The sequence below is a fragment of the Mycotypha africana genome (genome assembly GCF_025528875.1).
Source record: "Mycotypha africana strain NRRL 2978 chromosome Unknown BDF20scaffold_8, whole genome shotgun sequence".
NCBI lineage: Eukaryota > Fungi > Mucoromycota > Mucoromycetes > Mucorales > Mycotyphaceae > Mycotypha > Mycotypha africana.
Genome location: NW_026515732.1, coordinates 990,541 through 1,007,531, shown reverse-complemented (window position 1 = coordinate 1,007,531; position 16,991 = coordinate 990,541). Strand labels below are relative to the sequence as shown.

Below are 16,991 nucleotides of genomic sequence, written 5' to 3'. Positions count from 1 at the left end.
TCCAGCATTAAATTGTACCCCATGTATTAAGTCAGCTTTTTCTGCTTACTTATTGTTTAAATAGCTATATTATAAGAGTATTTTAAGTCCTCGTAAGTCATCATAATCAAGTTTCTTCTCAATTTTCAAATCAAAGACTTACTTCTTATAAATGCTCATTACGTGAGCTACGAATGCCTCTAAATGGAATATATCCTTGTTGCCAATTCGTAATCGGTGTTCCTGAAGTGAACAAATAGTCAAGTGAAATCAATATTCCATCAATCCATCCTTTCTTTTATCAACGTTTAACTTACATGGAAAGCAGCTTGTTCGACGATTTTTATTTTGATCGGTTCCGGGACACGTTCAATTAAATCAAACGATAGTTTCTTCAATATAACACTAGATTGAATACATTTTGTATACACGTCTACGAGTTGTTTACGAATCTCAAGTAGTTTAGGTGCTGATTGTTCTTTCATAATATTGTCGGCGATTCTAGAAATAGCTATTTGCCAATCCATATCATCAGGTTGCTTAACAGTTGTTAAATCAGGGCTGTGGCAATAGAAAGTTTTAGCATTAGTTCCAAAGGATGGTTTTCTTCGGAGAGCTATGGTATGAGTGCTTACTATCGTGCTGCTGTACTTTCAAGAGACAGCAATGACGCACGCATGTTTCGATCAGCATGTTCTGCGATATTGCGAGCAAGCTCTGTTGGTAGAGTGAATTTTTCAGTTGAAGCCACCTCTTGTAAAACACGAACGATTTCATTTGTTTCTGGTCGTGCAACACGTATTAACATGCAACGAGATCGAACAGGAGCAATGATTCTACTCAGATTATTACAGCAAAGAATTAAGCGCATGTTGGTAGCATATTTTTCCATCGTTCGACGAAGAGCGGCTTGTGCTTCCTTTGTTAACTCATCTGCTTGATCGATAATAACCACTATTAAAATGTTCCATTTAGCAAAGTGTTGGGAAAGCCAATATTCCAAAAAAAAAGTCTAGAAATATGGGTTACTTTTAAAGGAGTGTCGGGCATTAGCATCAATTTGCTGCGATTGAGCAATAGACTTTATAACATCTTGCATAATATAACGATCATAAATTCCAAGATCACTAATTGTTACGAATAAAATATTATATATTGTTGTTCATTCACCTTGGCATTTGCAAGATTTTCTACTTGATACTATTCTTACCCTGTGCTGACTTCTATATGATAGTTACTCGATACAACTGTAAAAAGCAATTTACGGTTTGAAGTTGACACAAACTGACGCTGTTCGACTTTGAGCTAATTCATTCAAAAAAGGAGAATATATGACTAAGACTCTGAAATACGATATTTGTCTTCATTTATCTGTATACCTACTTTATCAACCCCAGCACCGTAGATTTCTCTTAAAACAGCGATTATACGTGTCTTCTTTCCGGCTCCAGAAGGCCCATAGAACAACATGTGAGGGATATTTTCTGAATGAGCCTTTAAAGTTTGATTAAAAAAGTCATTGATCAACTTTTCTATTGTTGAATTTTTTTCAGATTATTGTATGTCAACGTACAAGTTTCTTAAGATGCTTGGAGAGATCTTTATGGTATGAGAGTTGATCAAGTGATTTTGGCTTGTATTTATCTGCCCAGAGACTCATTATATATCGAATGGCGAATACTGGTTTATGGTTTGTTTAAAGGGAAAAGTTACGAAAACACTTTTGATGCAATTTCGCGTCGATCTTCACTCGGTAACTTATTTACAGAACGCGTTCGGTTCGAGCTTTTTGACAGCCAGCAGAAGCTGCAGGAATTGCCACACAATAAGTCAGCCTGGACTTTGAAAGTTCGATAATTCCTGCATATCGACTAGCTAGATTGTGCTTATTTGCCATGCTATTTGAGATTCTGCATGGCGCTGAAACTGAGCCTTCTTAGTGCTTCTTTTCTCGTGTTTTTGAAGCATATACTCTATTTTATAACAGAAGGGGATACTGTCGGGAAGGAATCAAAAATGGAAATGGCAAATATAATTGTTAGAAACAAAATGTCTATCAAATAGCTAGCCTTCGCAAGGAACTTGAGCAACCTAATCTCCATGCTGGAAGCTGTCTCAATTACCAGCATCTGATCATGAGAGATAATCAAGCTGGCAGAGTCAAATGTACTTTTATATGCTCAGAAGAATAAGACTGTTCTGACAATCATTCTGAGGGCAAAGAAAACTCTGACAAAAATTAGGAGTTAACAGCACGGTATAAATACCAAGAGGGGCATATAAAGGAAAGAAGGATTCAAGGAAAGATTAATAAGCCAGAAGAGTTCTACAGCCACAATAATGTGATGTTTCAGAAAGCAACAATTGAAATTCTAACTTCAAAGAAAATAACTGAATATGTCGTTGGGTTGCGATGGCAGTATATTGGCATGTATAATTAACCACAACGTCTCACGAAGTTTTAAAGCAAAACTTTGATTCCAAATATAAGCGCTGCTCGTATCCACATTTCCATTTGGTAGCGGTATGTTCAATTGCATACATTTGACTGTCTTCAATCAGAGCACAATCATAAGAGAAGATAAGAAAAGAATATAATTCAAGGAAAATTCTTATGTGATATTGGCTGCCTCCTAGGAACTCAACAGACTTTCATGAACTATATTTTACTTATCATATTTGTGGCTATATGACGTTTATGTATATAGCAGGATTGGTATATGCACTCGTAGGTTTTATATATTCAAAAACCAAAACATGATAGGCCATGACCTACTTTCTGTTCTGAAAATAAAGCATGGTTGAGGATTAAAAGCTCAATTACTCTTTATTAATAATAACGACTGTTTACGTGACTATGAGCATCACGCACGAATATCTCTTTACTAATAACAGTAGTTTTTATTTTCTTCTTTTTCTTTGACTCGTTTGAAAGAAGAAAAAAAAAAAGAGGCGATCTGATTTCGTAAAGGTTCGTGTTTATTATCTGTTTTGTTATTCTTTCAATTTTTATCAGAAAATCAACAAGCACTACAGGATAAATGTAAGAAGTACCAAATTTCGACTTAAAAGCAAGCAATTGTCAACAATTGTAGGCCTCAATTACAAGATAGGATAGCCTTTTATGGGGCAATTACGTTTATGCCATCCATTCTTCATCTATAACTAGTACATCCTTATCATATATCTACATCGATCATATCGGCATCTCTATTATTAAATACTGTTTGACCCAATTATTTAATAGGTAATGCTAATAGCCACTTCTCTATGAACGATTTCAACAGGAAGTATGAAGTGATTACGTTTTATTGTTTAAAGTACCTTTATCATTGTTAAACTACAGTCAATCACTGCCAAGAACTGTGTTATTAATGTGGGGGCGGTTGAAGTCGGACTGTTGAATACTGCAATAGATCCGCCAAAGGAGTAAACCCTGTCCCTCAATTTTTCAGCAGAAATGTGTGCACAGACAGCTTACCTTTATACCGTTGAGGTTACACGTTCAATAAATATACCCATTTGTGTACAACGGCAGACTTTCGATTGGATCTTTATTAAATAAGTCTATATTTACAACACATTCAGCGACTTAAAATATATGTCATGGAACTGATTTAACTACCACGATAAGTAGTATAAGAGTAAGGACTGATCAAAAGGGGAATGTGATAATGTTGCTCAGGATTAGCAAGTTCGAAAACGATCTATTCAATATAAAAAATAATATTTGAATACACCTTTTGTCTGTCTTTTGTAAACCACATCTTTAATTTACCTGGACATAAGGATAGAAACACTTTTGACCCATCTTGGAAAAGTAAGCAGCAGTTTCAAAAGTGACTCTGTAAATACCCTTCTCAGCCTTATAACCTTCCGGCAATAAAGTAGGGCAGCGACCATCATTGTTGGTTTGACTATATTAAGAGGTTAGTGAATGTCCAGCCAAAAGAAACTTAATGAAACACCCTGCATTCCCATCTTCATGAATAAACAGCCCTACTTCTTGATAATACACTTACGATGTGGAAAGAGTACTGAAGGCGCCAGTAGAGTCTAACTTTTCGATTTTGACATCGATGTTTTCACCAGGTACACCTAAGGATGCAATGAGGACATGACAAGTGATAGGGCTCTTGTGAGAAGACATGACAGGCTATATGTATGTTTCCCAGTGAGTATTGACATTTTGACACAGTACTGGGTGTTTAACAAATGCGGTATACCTTTAAGTGTTCTTTCACTGTTTGAAGGCGAGAAGAAGCGGAAGACATGAATTTGAACAAAAACAAGAATAAAAACGAAATATTTAAAGGAAAAATAATTCATGATTGCTGTGCTGTGTTTATTTTTTTCTCCCCGGATTTTAAGATTTTCTGCTCTCTTAAAACAGTTCCGTGAGACTGCTGCCATGGTCATAATACATTAATCTCAGATATATACTATCTGTTCATGCCCCTCAAACTTGGGCAAATATATCATTGAAGTATATTTCAGCTTCTTTCGGGAAGTAATACTTTTATTCTACAGCTGTGGGTTTTTTTATAACTAAAGCGTGGATATATGACGATTCATGTAGGTTGGTTTTTATTGTTAATGGCTCATTGACTTTTTTTGGCTTTCTTCTGCCTTAGTGATGGTGTTCCGTTTTATCAAACTACAAAGTACAGCAATTTTATTTTAGCACTATATCTGCATGTAAAATTATCTAGCAGTACCGTCAATATCCACTTACCATGATGGGGGGTAAGTTACGTTCCCACTTGGTACCTTCAGGAGCCGTAGGAACTAGAAGAAAAGGTATTTTTTGTTAGTGGGATTAAACCAATTGATAGTAGTATTATAAAGCATAGTTTACTGGTATATGGTGTGGGGTGATCCCAGTCTTCCAACTCCTTCTCGGCTTTCTTAATCAAAGCTTGAATTTCTTTAGGATTTGTGACATTTCTGTTCTGCTCAAATTGATGTCTGATCTGTAAAGCCTTTTGACGCCATATGTCACGTTGTATATACCAATCCAACGAAAGCTTTAAAGAGCGTTTATAAAGTGATTGAATTTGCAAGCGATGTGCAACGGCGTTTGGGGTTGACATTATGAAGTAGTGTAAGTCTGTCTATTACAGAGAGAAGATCAGTGAGTCCACCGTGAAGCAGAAAAATACACCAAGGTGTTTAATCACCGCTAATGTGGGGCAAATTCAGGCCTTCTAATAGCCAATTGACGTCACCTTGATGGTTTTTCTTTCAGACCTTATTTAAATTCAAAGATGAAGAACACTTTCCAACAATGTGAATTCAACAGTTGCATCAATTAATTTGATGAGTTGCTTCAAGAGGTAGTTTCATAGTTACTGACTTCAATATCCGAGAAATCGATGGAATTATATACAATCTTGTTTAATCCTACAAAAAGCTGCTATTATAATTGAACTGTAGTCTAGTACTATTGATTTGCTACTGAACTGGTAGGTTTGTTGTTTTTTTTTGAAAAGAAAACTACTACTGTGGATAATGGTATGTTTCAGATAGCTCGTATTAGCTTCTATAGTTTTTCCATTGAGTGGTGCCTTTAGTTATTCTTTGTTGATACAACAACTTCGCTGTTCGAAGTAAAAAACCCCACATGCCGTAATCAACCTGACATGCCAAATTAAAACATGCAACAATTCTTTCAGTTTTTTGCTGAAGTAAACTTGCTCTTGAGACGTTCAATGTCATTGAATTCGATCAGCTTAGACATTTGACATTTAATTCGCTTCATAAACTGTTTTCAGATTCACTAAATTTGATTGGCCGACCCCGGAAGCTAGACTTTCAAATGTCAAAGGAGCCCCTTTTGCTTTCCTTTCTTTTTCGTCTTCCCTGAACAGTTGTCTTTAGAAAAGTTACAATGGCCAAAAAAGCAAAAGCTAGAGTTATTCTTGTGAAGCTCTTATCCACCGCTGGTACTGGCTACAATTACATTAAAAGTCGTCCAAGAGTAGCATCCAAACTATCTTTGATGAAGTACGATCCGATGGGTAAAGTAGCTTTTTGCCATGACCTTACACACTTACTGAGCTTCTTATGCTCTAACCAAAAATTACGTATCTAGTCAAGAAGCATGTGTTATTTACCGAAACGAAGATGAAAAAATAGAAATATGGAGTGTTTTCTAACAGAGAATAGTTCCAGGAACCATGCAAAGCGCGCGCACAACAACACCTCCTTCTACCCTTTGTACATAGCCAAACCAACCTTTATCAATAAAACGAGGAAGCCCCATATCAATGGATTAGCTCCGTCATGAAAGAGCTCAAAGTAGAGCAAATCATACAGAACAATTGCCATGTAAAAGCAATCAGCAGCATCTTATCTATTCATACATTGAAATTGAAAGAGTGTCTTGTGAATTTTACATTTGTATATAATGAGGGGATATCTTTTTACAACAATTATAAGTTTGGTCAGTTAATTCAAAAAAAAAAAAAAAGGAACAAGGAATATGACTGTATTAGCATCAGTGGCGATTTGGAGGCGCAAATTCTAGTCGGCTTTCGAAGAAGACGAGTAACTATCATGTTTCATGAATGGAAAAATGTTAAGATCCATTTCTTGCTTCATGCCTTCACGACGACAATAAATTCTACCTTTTGTGGATTGTACTTCTTTAACAGTCTTGTTGGTGTATAGGTATGTCTATCTAAGTTCTTCCATTTAATCTCTGCAAAATAAACTTCTTTCCCTGCAAGGAACACGTTAACGATCTCATCAATATCTGCCCAAGTATAGCCGTGAGGAGGTGCTGACTTTAACTGAGAAGCTTCGATTTCTTTTATCATCTGCTGACGTTCCAAAGCTGCTTTATACTGCTCCGTACTATCAGCAGGAGAGGAACGACTTTTTTTTGAAGGTGAATTGGAGCGTCGATCTGCACTTCTACCACGCTTTTTGTTGCGATGTCTCTTGTTTCTGAAATCCTCGAGAGTGTAATCTTGGTTTGCCCAGTAATCCTTTATCAACCCTGGAGAATAACTGTTAATAGTAGGGAATCAGTTTTTCGTGCTGTGATTCTTTACAGTTCAAAAGAATCAATTTTTACATATTATATTCTTTCTCCCATGTATTATTAGTATTATCATAATCTTTCCATTTGATATAATATTCCACAAGCTATATATATACATAAACCTTGAAGGTTAATCACATATACGCAATAGGGTTTCCAGCTTAATCTTATATTTGAATGTACGTCTGTAATTTTAGAATGCCTGTGTCCACAAATTCTTTCTACTTCATATACAGGCTCATCTTCCTCAAACTCGATCACATCTGGATTGCTTTTGGCCATTGGTCTATATAGACTTTTCAGCGCGTGAATAAACGTGCTCTTGAGAAGCTTGGAAAAGCAGCCTCTCAGAAGCTGAGAACTTGCCAAAAACGGGAACAGTCACCCAAATAACAGGTTGTACCGTGCAGACAACGTTTAATTGCTTGTACTAATAATCAGCATGCTATGCTTTCTGTCATGGTCTGTACTGACTTAATAGTTAGCTTAGTTTATCCATCCTTTAAGCCTGCATTATATCAACTGTCGCTGTAAATGAATGCGTAGGTTACTGTGTTGGTGGCCTAGCAGTTGTCGACGCATGTTCCTCATGAAGCATATGTCTGTACGACAAATAATTCATTCTGCATATAATATTAATGCTTTATGGAAGCATTCGAATTTGCATCAGTTTCAATAGTGAGAAACGCTATATCCCGTCCTGTAGTTATTGAAAATGATGAAATGATATTCCATAAATAGACAAAACCACTAACAGCGGAAATATCTAATCATTTGAGTAAATAGAGTTCTAGAACTTTTTAGAACCGAATTTGTCAACTGCAACCTATATGTTCTTTTTCAACTGAGCAAAACGACGTGGACATTGTCATAAATACATAAAATATCATGTAATGTATGCATCAGCATTAGATATGAAAGCACGCTGCTTACCGAACCAATTCTATACATAGTAAGCAACAGAAACTGACTTTTAGCGTAACTGAAAGTTTTACCTTTGGCCGCCCCAAATCTGGGATGATTTATTTTGTCATTATCTCATATCAATAAATTAGGCAATCATTTCTATTCATTTTATAGATAGGTTGCGTTTTTGTTTCTTTGCTTTTGCTTTTTTTTTCCAAAGAAACTACAATATATCCTTTATTCTACCTCTTTCAATAACATACCACAAGTATCTTCCTCATACAAATAAGAAATATGGGTAAAGCACAAAGTAAACTTAGTCCGGAACAGTTAAGCGATTTGCAGAAATGCACATATTGTAAGTTGGTTGTCTTGAAATGTGTCAAACCACTTTTTTCATTAGCTCTTATTCAGTTTACTGCTGACACTTGCTGTTTTAGTCGAGAAAAAAGAACTACAACAATGGTATAAAGGCTTTTTGAAAGACTGTCCTACCGGTCAACTAGACAAAACAGAATTTCAGAAAATATATAAACAGTTCTTTCCATTTGGCGATCCTTCACGATTTGCGGATTATGTGTTTAACGTGTTTGACAATGACAAAAATGGAATGATAGACTTTAAAGAATTTATAGTGGCATTATCGGTTACAAGTAGAGGACGAGTCGACGAAAAACTATATTGTAAGCAACTATTTTTTCGACATGGCTGAGCGCACTTTTGAGACACTAAGTATTTTATTCATTGTTATCATCCATACCCATGACTATGATAAAGGGGCATTCCAGGTATGAACATAAATTCTTTGTGAGAATTAAAACATAATTCTTATGCATGGAACAATACTTTCAATATAGTTGTATGATATTGATAATGATGGATATATTACTCGGGACGAAATGCTGAAAATTGTGGATGCGATTTATAAAATGGTAGGCAGTATGGTGAAACTACCTCCGGATGAAGACACTCCAGAAAAGAGGGTCAATAAGATATTCGATTTAATGGATATTGTAAGCTCGAATCACAATTGAAGGGAAAAAACATAGACACACACTCACACTTATTTCCTCCTTGTGGCACTACAGGACAACGATAATAGACTCTCTATGGATGAATTTAAAGAAGGTTCGAAGAAAGATCCAACAATACTACAAGCATTAAATTTATATGATGGCATGGTTTAGAATCGATGAATAAAGATATCAGGGCCTCGGACTTGGACTCAAAAACATCCCTACTTGAATGAGTAGACTACATAACACAAGACAGCTCTGTAAATGAGACAACGGACGAAAGGTAATGGCAGTTCTTGCTACAAAATAGAAATGTATCTGCGGAGCTTTGCTAATAGAATCAAATTGTTCAGTTTGCAATTCGAGGATTGATATCATAAAGTATCCCTTTTTTTTTTTTTGAAGCCGGTCAAAGATCTTCTTCTTTTCTTTTCTTTTTTTTTTTTTTTTTTTTTGTCTGGGCAATTACAAAGATAATACAGAGTAGTTGAGGTTTGTAACTCACAGTTACTGAAATATCTGCTCCTCGAGCTGTTGAATAATGTTTTCATACAGTGAATGCTTACTGCCTTACTGTAGGCGAAATTTGAAGTCACAGCATTCCAAAAAAAAATAATCCAGAGCGTTAACAAAACCTGAAGTTTCCTTAATCAATTTCTCTTTTCTTCAAATTTGGCTTATCAAAGTTTACATTCTTTACAATGGATCGCAGACGTGTTAATGGTCCCGAACAAAGTGTTGAACCTATCTATAAAAAATTAGAAGAAGCAGTTGACATTTTAAATAGTGAGCGAAAGCGTTTGGATGAAAGAAGTACCGAAGATCATAGACCAATATGTGAGTTGTGAGCAGTAACTGATTATACAAGATCTATTTCACTTTTGAATTGCGTGTCATTAACCATAATTCTATTGATTATGTGAAATATAGTTTTAAGGACAGGACTTGTAACACAGGCAAATGGTTCAGCATATATAGAAATAGGAAATACAAAAGTTACATGTGCCGTGTATGTATTTGTGGATTCACACTCTTACCAAGCTAGAAGAAATGGAATTTAGCAAGAGAATAGTTATACTTATCGTTTTGCATGTATTTTCTGTTTTTGATAGCTACGGTCCACGTCAGTTGAAAAAGTCAGATTTCTCCAACTTGTGTAAAATTAACTGTGATTTCAAATTTTCGCCGTTCTCATGCAAAAAAAGAAGAGGCAATATTCGGGTAGGTTGAAAGATAAACAATCTTTGAGGAAAGATAGGATAGAATACTGAGAAGCAGTCGCCTTATCCTTTTAGGATGCTGAAGAAAGAGAGTTTTCAAATATAGTAGTTGAGGCAGTAACACCAGCTGTTCGTGTCGAATTACTACCCAAATCAGCTATTGACATCTATATAAATGTATTAGAAAATGACGGCACAACATCCTGTCTCGCCGCTGCTATTATTGCCGCTAGTGTTTCTTTAGCCGACGCAGGTATAGAGATGTTTGATCAAGTCACCGCTTGCTCCACCGTTCTTGCCACAAAAGACGAACAACAGCTTATATTGACAGATGGTACGGAGAAAGAAGAACTTCAGAAAGACGGATCTGTGTTGCTGTCTTATATGCCATCCTTGAACGAAATTACACATGTATTACAAACAGGACAATCAGATCCAGCTATAAGTACAAAAGCAATTGAACAATGCATTGATGGTTGTTCTAAAATTTATAGCGTCATGTCAGATTCTTTATTACAGTCTCTATCACGATAATAATATTCTAAAAAATAAAAAGGAAAGAGAAATTGGTCTGTAAGAGGTGGAATTTATACAAAGTGGATGGCGAAAAGAGTAGATCTATCTATTCTCTTTTCACGATTGGTTGGCGACCCGCCAATTAGCAGTATCAACATGCTCTAATTCTCTGTGTCTCCAGGCTTCGATACCTGCAAAAGCAGTCAACATAATTTGGCAAACATCACCATGAGCGACCAGAATGATAGTCTTGCCTTCATATTTGGTTTCTAATTGTTCGGCAATGAACTTGGTGGTTCTATCACAGACACTGTTGGGAGACTCGATGCCATATTGACTATGTTCGCCGTGATCAGGGCCTTGTGCATCGTCGATCCAGCATTTCTTATAGTTATCATCGTTCGTCATATCGAGCTGAGCATACCAACGCTCTCTCAAATCAAATACGTGGGTGGGTTCTGCGATCTTTCCATTGAGTACAGTTTCGTTGAGAACATCACGGATGATGCCGGCAGTTTCGACTGTTCTTTTGAAAGGAGAACAGAACATGATAACAGGTTGATCGTCGTTTTTAGGTGCTTCTTGAGTAGGGAAAAGGTGTTTGCATAAAAGGGTTGCAGACTGTAAAGAAAATCACGTTAGCTTCGACCTGATCACTCAGATAAAGATATCTGCCCGAAAAAAAAAGGCCATCTGGTTGATATATACTTCTCTCACTTGAGTCTTGCCTTTATCATGCAAACCATAGCCAGTACCTAAAGGGCCACCAGTTGGAGGAATAGCGATTTCAGGGTTGGAACAAATAAGTTTATCATTATTAGCCAAAGAGAAACCGTGTCTTTGAATGATGTAACGGTTTTTTAAAGTTTTAGGTAAATGGTTGTAAGTAGTTTGCTGTGCAGACATTTTCTGTTGATTTGTTCGATTTGATAAAAGAAAAGATTAAAATGTAAGCTCGACAATTTATGCTTTTGTGGGCAAAAATGAGAATGCGAAACAGAATAGTGTTTTCAAAAAAAAAAAAAAAAATTTGATAAAAGTCAGATTTTAGGTCTGTTTCTTATCTGTTTTCGGATCGCTCAAAATGAAGCTACTAAATGCTGTTGAGTGTGTGTGACGCTATGCTAACTATTTTGAAAGTACAGCCTAGTTAAACATATAGCAACATACGATTCCCAATAAAACGAAAGACCAAAAAAGTAATGAAATTGGCGCAAATCAGTCGTGTATCGTGCCTTTCAGGTGCTCTGCGCAATTAAAAATATGCATACATTTTTCAACAAGCCGCATTTGCTTAAAAAAAGTACATAGATGCTAATTTATTGATTTGAGCCAACCATTGTGGCGTACAGGATATGTGTAGCGGTAATTAAGTAATGCGTGTACATAGATAAATAAAATGAAGAGAATTATGTATCAAAGGGACGGATTGCCTGGTAAGCAATAATTGTCGAATGCTATTTGAATTAGGCGGCTAAATTAGAAAAAAAGAAAAAAAAAAAAAAGTCAGTAATACGTTCATCATACAAAACCAACCCTATGCTATTCCATCACATCCTCTCATACTTACATTTAGCTGGGGAAGCGGAAGCAGCAGGAGCACTGGAAGCAGAAGCAGAAGCACTGGGAGTAGCAGCAGCAGTGGCAGGAGCAGCAGTGGCAGGAGCAGAAGAAGCTACAACGCGAGATGATGATGGTTGAGGACCGGGTTGAATAACAATAGGAATAATAGTACTGATACCATCAGCTAGATTGGTATAGACAGCTTCATAGGCACCAGCGGGAGTATAAGAAGGAATAGGATAGTTAATAGAGTGCTTGTAGTACATGATGTTATCAATGTTGATGGGAACACTGCCAAGAGGGTCAGCGGCGACGTTGGCGTTTTGTGCAACAATTTGTTCAGGGAAAACACCTGTCATACTTCTAAGGTAAACATTCAATTGAACGTCTGAAGTAAAGAATGAAGCGGGACGTTAGAAGCGAGAAATTCTTATAGTTGCACAACAGAAGAGCACGGGCGTCCGTGCGCGTATAGAGCTGCATAGCAGACGTATGTACCCTATATTGCTCACTCTGTCATCCATTCTACTTTTGATTTTTCCCATACAATTACTGGAGGTACTTACTGGAAGGAACAACAGTAGGAGTATAGATGAAAGGAAGAATTTGACCAGCTACGTAAACACCATTCATCAAAGGAGAAGAGATGTTCAATTGCCTATCGGGCGATACAATGTATTCTGATTGAGCAGTGACAGCAGCAAAAAGAGCAGCGACTGTTGCGGTAATGGCAGTGAATTTCATTGTAAAGTAAGTCAGGAATAAACAATCAAACACAAGTGTATTGTTTAAGAAATAAAGAAAGAAAAAACTGAAAGAAGGAAGAAGGCAAAGCTTTTATATATACTCCACGAAGAAATCTGTCGAAAGTTCTCTCTTCCGCTTTCCGCTTTTTTCTCTCTGCTTTCCAACGTTATTATTATTTGATTTTTACTTTCTAAGGGTTTTTTTTCTTTTTTGGTTCTTCTGGTAATGAACTGAGCAGAAAGATGGTTAATGCGTTTGAAACATTGAAATCATGGAGATTGAAAGCGGTTGAACTCCGTTACCAGTATAAGCGTGGTGTTTATTTTTGGAAACATAAAAGATCCTTGTAAAAACTCTCTTCTTGACACCCACAGCCCAAAAAAAAATAGGATGTTTCTTGCACATACACGAATTCTAAAAGCAGTTCTTATCAGCACATGAATCTGAAGATCTCTGCGTGAGCACTCGCTATGACTATCGCATTATTAAGCACGACCGTTACTATCTGTTGGGTGTATGTGATGCGGAGAGGGAAACTCTCGATGCCATACTTAACTCAAAAAGGACCTATCAAACTATAAAATCTCTAACTTTTTTTATTTCATTTTTTTTAGAAAATCGATGTATATATTGACCTTTGGGCTCTGAAATACGTGTCTGAGACAAACGCAGAACCCAAGGAGTCGTAATCCTTCTGTGTTTTGACAATTGCAATTACCTGTTTATATATGTATTTGACAAGCTCAATTTCCATCTTAGGGTAATTACTTAGCTGCAACACGCACTTTCATTTCTGAATGTACCCAATCCGTGTGTGCAGAAACTGCATCGATAGGATTTTTTAACGCTCAGCCCTTCAGAGTTGTTATTAATTCAGGGTTGCTCTTTCGTTCTACAGTGAAATGATAAACATGGAGGACAGTAGCAACTTTTATAAAATCGTAAAAGACGTTTGTTACAATTATGATGACAAGCAAATATTTCAGTTTCACAAGATGAAATGATAGTTATTTCATATGGTAAAGCCAAGAAGTTGGAATAGAGAGGTACGAAGAGAAAGAAGGTCACCATAAATAAGATCGTTGAACGGGGCGTCGGAAGGGACTAACGATGGTTCTCAAAAGGATTTTGTTTGCCAAATATTCTCGTTATTCGCTGAACTATTTCTTATCGATGATCTATTACAGTACAAAGCTCTTAATATCCTATTTCGGAAATGCAATTCCGTAGGTTAGTGTTGGCTGGCTTATGGAGGTATAATGGATAAAGTTGACGAAACATAGCAAGTTATATGAATACTACGTTGGCAGTGTCTAACAGATCTGTCATATTGTATAACCACATTGCCTGAGTATCTAGAAACTTCTCTGAGGATAACAGTAGGTCAAGCTCAAATGATGGCAGACCACGGCTGTTCTTAAATGCTTAAATTTATTGCATGCAAGCGTTGGACCTGAATACACTTAATACTATATTCTACTGTAAGGAGTCTGCAGCTGTCCTAAAAACAGCAAGAAAAATTTCAATTGTGCTTTTGTGGTTTTTGCACTTTTAGTCCTAAATATAGGATGCTAAAATCCTCGCAAACATCTAAACGGAGAACTTTTTCCCGTTTGTTCCATCTGACTTACACTGATAAGGGGTAATGAACGACGCGACCTTATTTTGAAACAGACCAATGAAATTAATCGGATTTGTTAAATGTATGCTGTAAATACACAAAATTACACAGAAAATATAAAATGCTGGGTATTTCGTCAAACACGTAGATTGATCCAGATCACGACCAATTTTTCATAACGACTGATCAAACTTCCCTTCATACATGACGGCTTTCGCAGTATAATGATGGAAGGTATCACAGTAATTGCCTTAGGCTGGCTTAGCCTTTCAATTAGTAAACCTTTTTTTTTCTCTTTGTTGGTTACCACTGTAACAAAGCCTATTAGCCAACCAAAACTGAGTATACAAGATCCAGATTCTCTTTCACTTATTGAATGTAGCATTGAAACAGCTCGAAGATAACCTTGTAAACAGCTTGCCTGCTTCACTATTTGATATATTTCGTACACGGCAGCTGATTGTCGATATATTGTGATGTTTATCACCTGCAAAATAAAAAATGTAAAATACCAGCACAGTGCTCGACCATCTACAGTCGAATATAAACTGATCATGGGCAGCAACTAGCCCTTTCCTTTATTGAGTGAGGACAGTTATACGTGGTATTAAACAGACAAAAGCAATAAATATAAGTTACAATATTGTACAGGGTTTATAGAAACGTATGTCAAACGGACAGATATGCACAGCTGCATAGACAGCTGATCTGACAGTAGCTGAAAGGATATACTTAGCATTTCTAAGTAAGGACAAAAATAGCCAGATAGCATTAAGTACGAAATACATGAACTAATTTAATGATAGATTCACGGCATATAGGGCACTCATTCTTCGTTTCGATCAACTGACGAATGTTTAAATTATATTAGTATCATAGCGTTATTGAAATCATCGGTTTTCAATTTTTAAGTTACCTTCTTTGCGCAATCCATACATGTACACATATGTCCACAATCCAAAAATACACAGTTCTGCTGCGCATCAAAGCAGATTTTACACAGATCGTTTTCATCCTTATATACATTATCATCGTTCTCTGGATGGTTGCTATTGGGACCATGTCTACTGGATGTTGTAGTAGTAGGCTTATATTGATCCATTAATCTTTGCACTAGCTTGACTAGTTCTGATTTCTCCAAAACATGTGATTGTTCAACAAAGTTAGCCTTTAAGATAGATTTCAAGGTACGCACAGATAATGATGCTGGGTCAATACGGGATTTAATCATATCGTGAATGGTGATAAGGTTATCATTTGAAGTAGTCGATGTTGATGGTATATTATTTGAGGAGGATGACGATGGCATTGTTGAAGGACGTGATGGCTCTTGGTTTGGTCGATTCGGTCTGTAATAATGATTTTGCGGCGGTGGCGGCGGTCGATAAGAATGCTGATGATTTGCAGGTTGATGATGCTGTTGTGGTTGTGGCGGTCGCTGGTGAGAATATTGACTCGGCGGCGGCGGGTATTGTTGTTGTTGTTCTTGTTGTTGTTGTTGTTGAGAATAATACGGATTCGAAAATGTAGTTGTGAAAAGGTCTTGCACTCTGTTTGAGAAAGAAGAGGCAAGGCTTGCAGGATCTAAACCGCCTGTACTGTGCTCGTTATCATTATTATCATTACTATTGCTGTTCCCTCCAGTTGAAGCAGCTGATGCTGGATTGGATACCTTTCTTGTACGGTGACATCTATAATAACATTCGCTTTCATTGGATATAGGTCTTGTATTAAATATAATCTTGACTAAATCATCTTTTTCAAGAGCTAGTTTGTTCGGCAAATTGTAGGCATTGATGTATTCCTTCAGAATCTTCGACGATAGCTGTGATAATTCACGCGAGCTCATGTATTGCATATTAATCATCCTTTCACAAGTATCACAACACCTGACAGGGCTAGTGTAATTGCAAAAAAATATTAAATACTGCTCTCGTATGCTGACCGACTGGAAACTGCAACATTAGCACTTACTTTTCATAACCAAACTTTTTTAAGGAATGCCTTTGATCAGAACAACTGGAACAAACGACATTACCACAATTACGACAGTGATACTTTTGTTTAAAAAAGTTGAATGTTGCTCCACATTCGAAACATTTCTTTGCATTGTTGAGTGGTTTTAATTTGGGTATGAGGAATATACCGCCGGGCCCGTAACCCTCTTTATTATTATTTGTTGACGTCGTTTTTAAAGGTTCTTAACAAATAGCCTAAGAAGAGTGGCAAGAAGGACAACCCACTGCACTAATGTAGAAAAGGTTGTTGAAAAAAGGAAAAAAAAAAAAAACCAGTGATTTGCGGGAAGGAAGTTCACATTTACTTCTTTAAGCAAATATACTCAGCAAAAGAAAAGAGGTATTCTGAATGCTGTA

The 16,991-nt window shown here is 36.6% G+C and overlaps 9 protein-coding genes across 9 annotated transcripts; 3 read left to right on the top strand and 6 right to left on the bottom strand.

Moving 5' to 3' along the window:
• Nucleotides 1–45: 45 nt before the first annotated feature.
• BDF20DRAFT_914974 (DNA clamp loader) lies at nt 46–1,639 on the bottom strand (the record flags this gene model as incomplete). The annotated part of the gene is made up of 8 exons (XM_053084258.1): nt 46–64; nt 143–222; nt 297–540; nt 615–933; nt 1,009–1,106; nt 1,190–1,284; nt 1,363–1,473; nt 1,553–1,639. The coding sequence occupies 8 exons, from the start codon at nt 1,637–1,639 to the stop codon at nt 46–48; spliced, it is 1,053 nt and encodes a 350-aa protein (XP_052934208.1).
• A 1,846-nt stretch (nt 1,640–3,485) lies between these two features.
• BDF20DRAFT_882999 (hydroxyisourate hydrolase) lies at nt 3,486–4,299 on the bottom strand. The gene is made up of 3 exons (XM_053081756.1): nt 4,002–4,299; nt 3,758–3,896; nt 3,486–3,686 (listed from the first exon to the last, which is right to left on the bottom strand). The coding sequence occupies exons 1-3, from the start codon at nt 4,127–4,129 to the stop codon at nt 3,597–3,599; spliced, it is 357 nt and encodes a 118-aa protein (XP_052934207.1). The 5' UTR covers nt 4,130–4,299; the 3' UTR covers nt 3,486–3,596.
• BDF20DRAFT_882994 (uncharacterized protein) lies at nt 4,288–5,148 on the bottom strand. Its single transcript, XM_053081755.1, has 3 exons — nt 4,838–5,148; nt 4,715–4,767; nt 4,288–4,636 (listed from the first exon to the last, which is right to left on the bottom strand). Exons 1-3 carry the CDS (start codon nt 5,070–5,072, stop codon nt 4,610–4,612), a joined length of 315 nt encoding a protein of 104 aa, XP_052934206.1. The 5' UTR covers nt 5,073–5,148; the 3' UTR covers nt 4,288–4,609.
• A 721-nt stretch (nt 5,149–5,869) lies between these two features.
• On the top strand, nt 5,870–6,117 carry BDF20DRAFT_823816 (50S ribosomal protein L33; the record flags this gene model as incomplete). Its single annotated transcript, XM_053077832.1, has 2 exons — nt 5,870–5,999; nt 6,074–6,117. 2 exons carry the CDS (start codon nt 5,870–5,872, stop codon nt 6,115–6,117), a joined length of 174 nt encoding a protein of 57 aa, XP_052934205.1.
• A 361-nt stretch (nt 6,118–6,478) lies between these two features.
• Nucleotides 6,479–7,309, bottom strand: BDF20DRAFT_914971 (uncharacterized protein; the record flags this gene model as incomplete). The annotated part of the gene is made up of 4 exons (XM_053084257.1): nt 6,479–6,532; nt 6,609–6,993; nt 7,061–7,131; nt 7,211–7,309. 4 exons carry the CDS (start codon nt 7,307–7,309, stop codon nt 6,479–6,481), a joined length of 609 nt encoding a protein of 202 aa, XP_052934204.1.
• A 428-nt stretch (nt 7,310–7,737) lies between these two features.
• On the top strand, nt 7,738–9,354 carry BDF20DRAFT_657915 (calcium-binding protein NCS-1). Its single transcript, XM_053075962.1, has 8 exons — nt 7,738–7,917; nt 7,981–8,291; nt 8,374–8,616; nt 8,711–8,721; nt 8,791–8,946; nt 9,022–9,061; nt 9,121–9,232; nt 9,303–9,354. Exons 2-7 carry the CDS (start codon nt 8,228–8,230, stop codon nt 9,180–9,182), a joined length of 576 nt encoding a protein of 191 aa, XP_052934203.1. The 5' UTR covers nt 7,738–7,917; nt 7,981–8,227; the 3' UTR covers nt 9,183–9,232; nt 9,303–9,354.
• Nucleotides 9,355–9,650: 296 nt separating this feature from the next.
• BDF20DRAFT_837478 (ribosomal protein S5 domain 2-type protein) lies at nt 9,651–10,703 on the top strand (the record flags this gene model as incomplete). Its single annotated transcript, XM_053079057.1, has 4 exons — nt 9,651–9,786; nt 9,880–9,958; nt 10,062–10,170; nt 10,245–10,703. The coding sequence occupies 4 exons, from the start codon at nt 9,651–9,653 to the stop codon at nt 10,701–10,703; spliced, it is 783 nt and encodes a 260-aa protein (XP_052934202.1).
• Nucleotides 10,704–11,342: 639 nt separating this feature from the next.
• BDF20DRAFT_823470 (uncharacterized protein) lies at nt 11,343–11,591 on the bottom strand (the record flags this gene model as incomplete). Its single annotated transcript, XM_053077795.1, has 1 exon — nt 11,343–11,591. One exon carries the CDS (start codon nt 11,589–11,591, stop codon nt 11,343–11,345), a length of 249 nt encoding a protein of 82 aa, XP_052934201.1.
• Nucleotides 11,592–12,151: 560 nt separating this feature from the next.
• BDF20DRAFT_837476 (uncharacterized protein) lies at nt 12,152–12,992 on the bottom strand (the record flags this gene model as incomplete). Its single annotated transcript, XM_053079056.1, has 3 exons — nt 12,152–12,159; nt 12,256–12,636; nt 12,815–12,992. The coding sequence occupies 3 exons, from the start codon at nt 12,990–12,992 to the stop codon at nt 12,152–12,154; spliced, it is 567 nt and encodes a 188-aa protein (XP_052934200.1).
• Between the last annotated feature and the right edge of the window lie 3,999 nt (nt 12,993–16,991).

Coding starts and splice junctions, on each gene's coding strand:
- BDF20DRAFT_882999 (XM_053081756.1), bottom strand. CDS start 4,129: ATGTCTTCTCACAAGAGCCCTATCACTTGTCATGTCCTCATTGCATCC. Junction 3,897..4,001: donor TTCAGTACTCTTTCCACATC/GTAAGTGTATTA, acceptor CTCTTAATATAG/TCAAACCAACAATGATGGTC. Junction 3,687..3,757: donor GTTTCTATCCTTATGTCCAG/GTAAATTAAAGA, acceptor TATATTGAATAG/ATCGTTTTCGAACTTGCTAA.
- BDF20DRAFT_882994 (XM_053081755.1), bottom strand. CDS start 5,072: ATGTCAACCCCAAACGCCGTTGCACATCGCTTGCAAATTCAATCACTT. Junction 4,768..4,837: donor TCACCCCACACCATATACCA/GTAAACTATGCT, acceptor CTTTTCTTCTAG/TTCCTACGGCTCCTGAAGGT. Junction 4,637..4,714: donor GTAACTTACCCCCCATCATG/GTAAGTGGATAT, acceptor TGTACTTTGTAG/TTTGATAAAACGGAACACCA.
- BDF20DRAFT_657915 (XM_053075962.1), top strand. CDS start 8,228: ATGGGTAAAGCACAAAGTAAACTTAGTCCGGAACAGTTAAGCGATTTG. Junction 8,947..9,021: donor TATTCGATTTAATGGATATT/GTAAGCTCGAAT, acceptor GTGGCACTACAG/GACAACGATAATAGACTCTC. Junction 9,062..9,120: donor TATGGATGAATTTAAAGAAG/GTTCGAAGAAAG, acceptor GGCATGGTTTAG/AATCGATGAATAAAGATATC.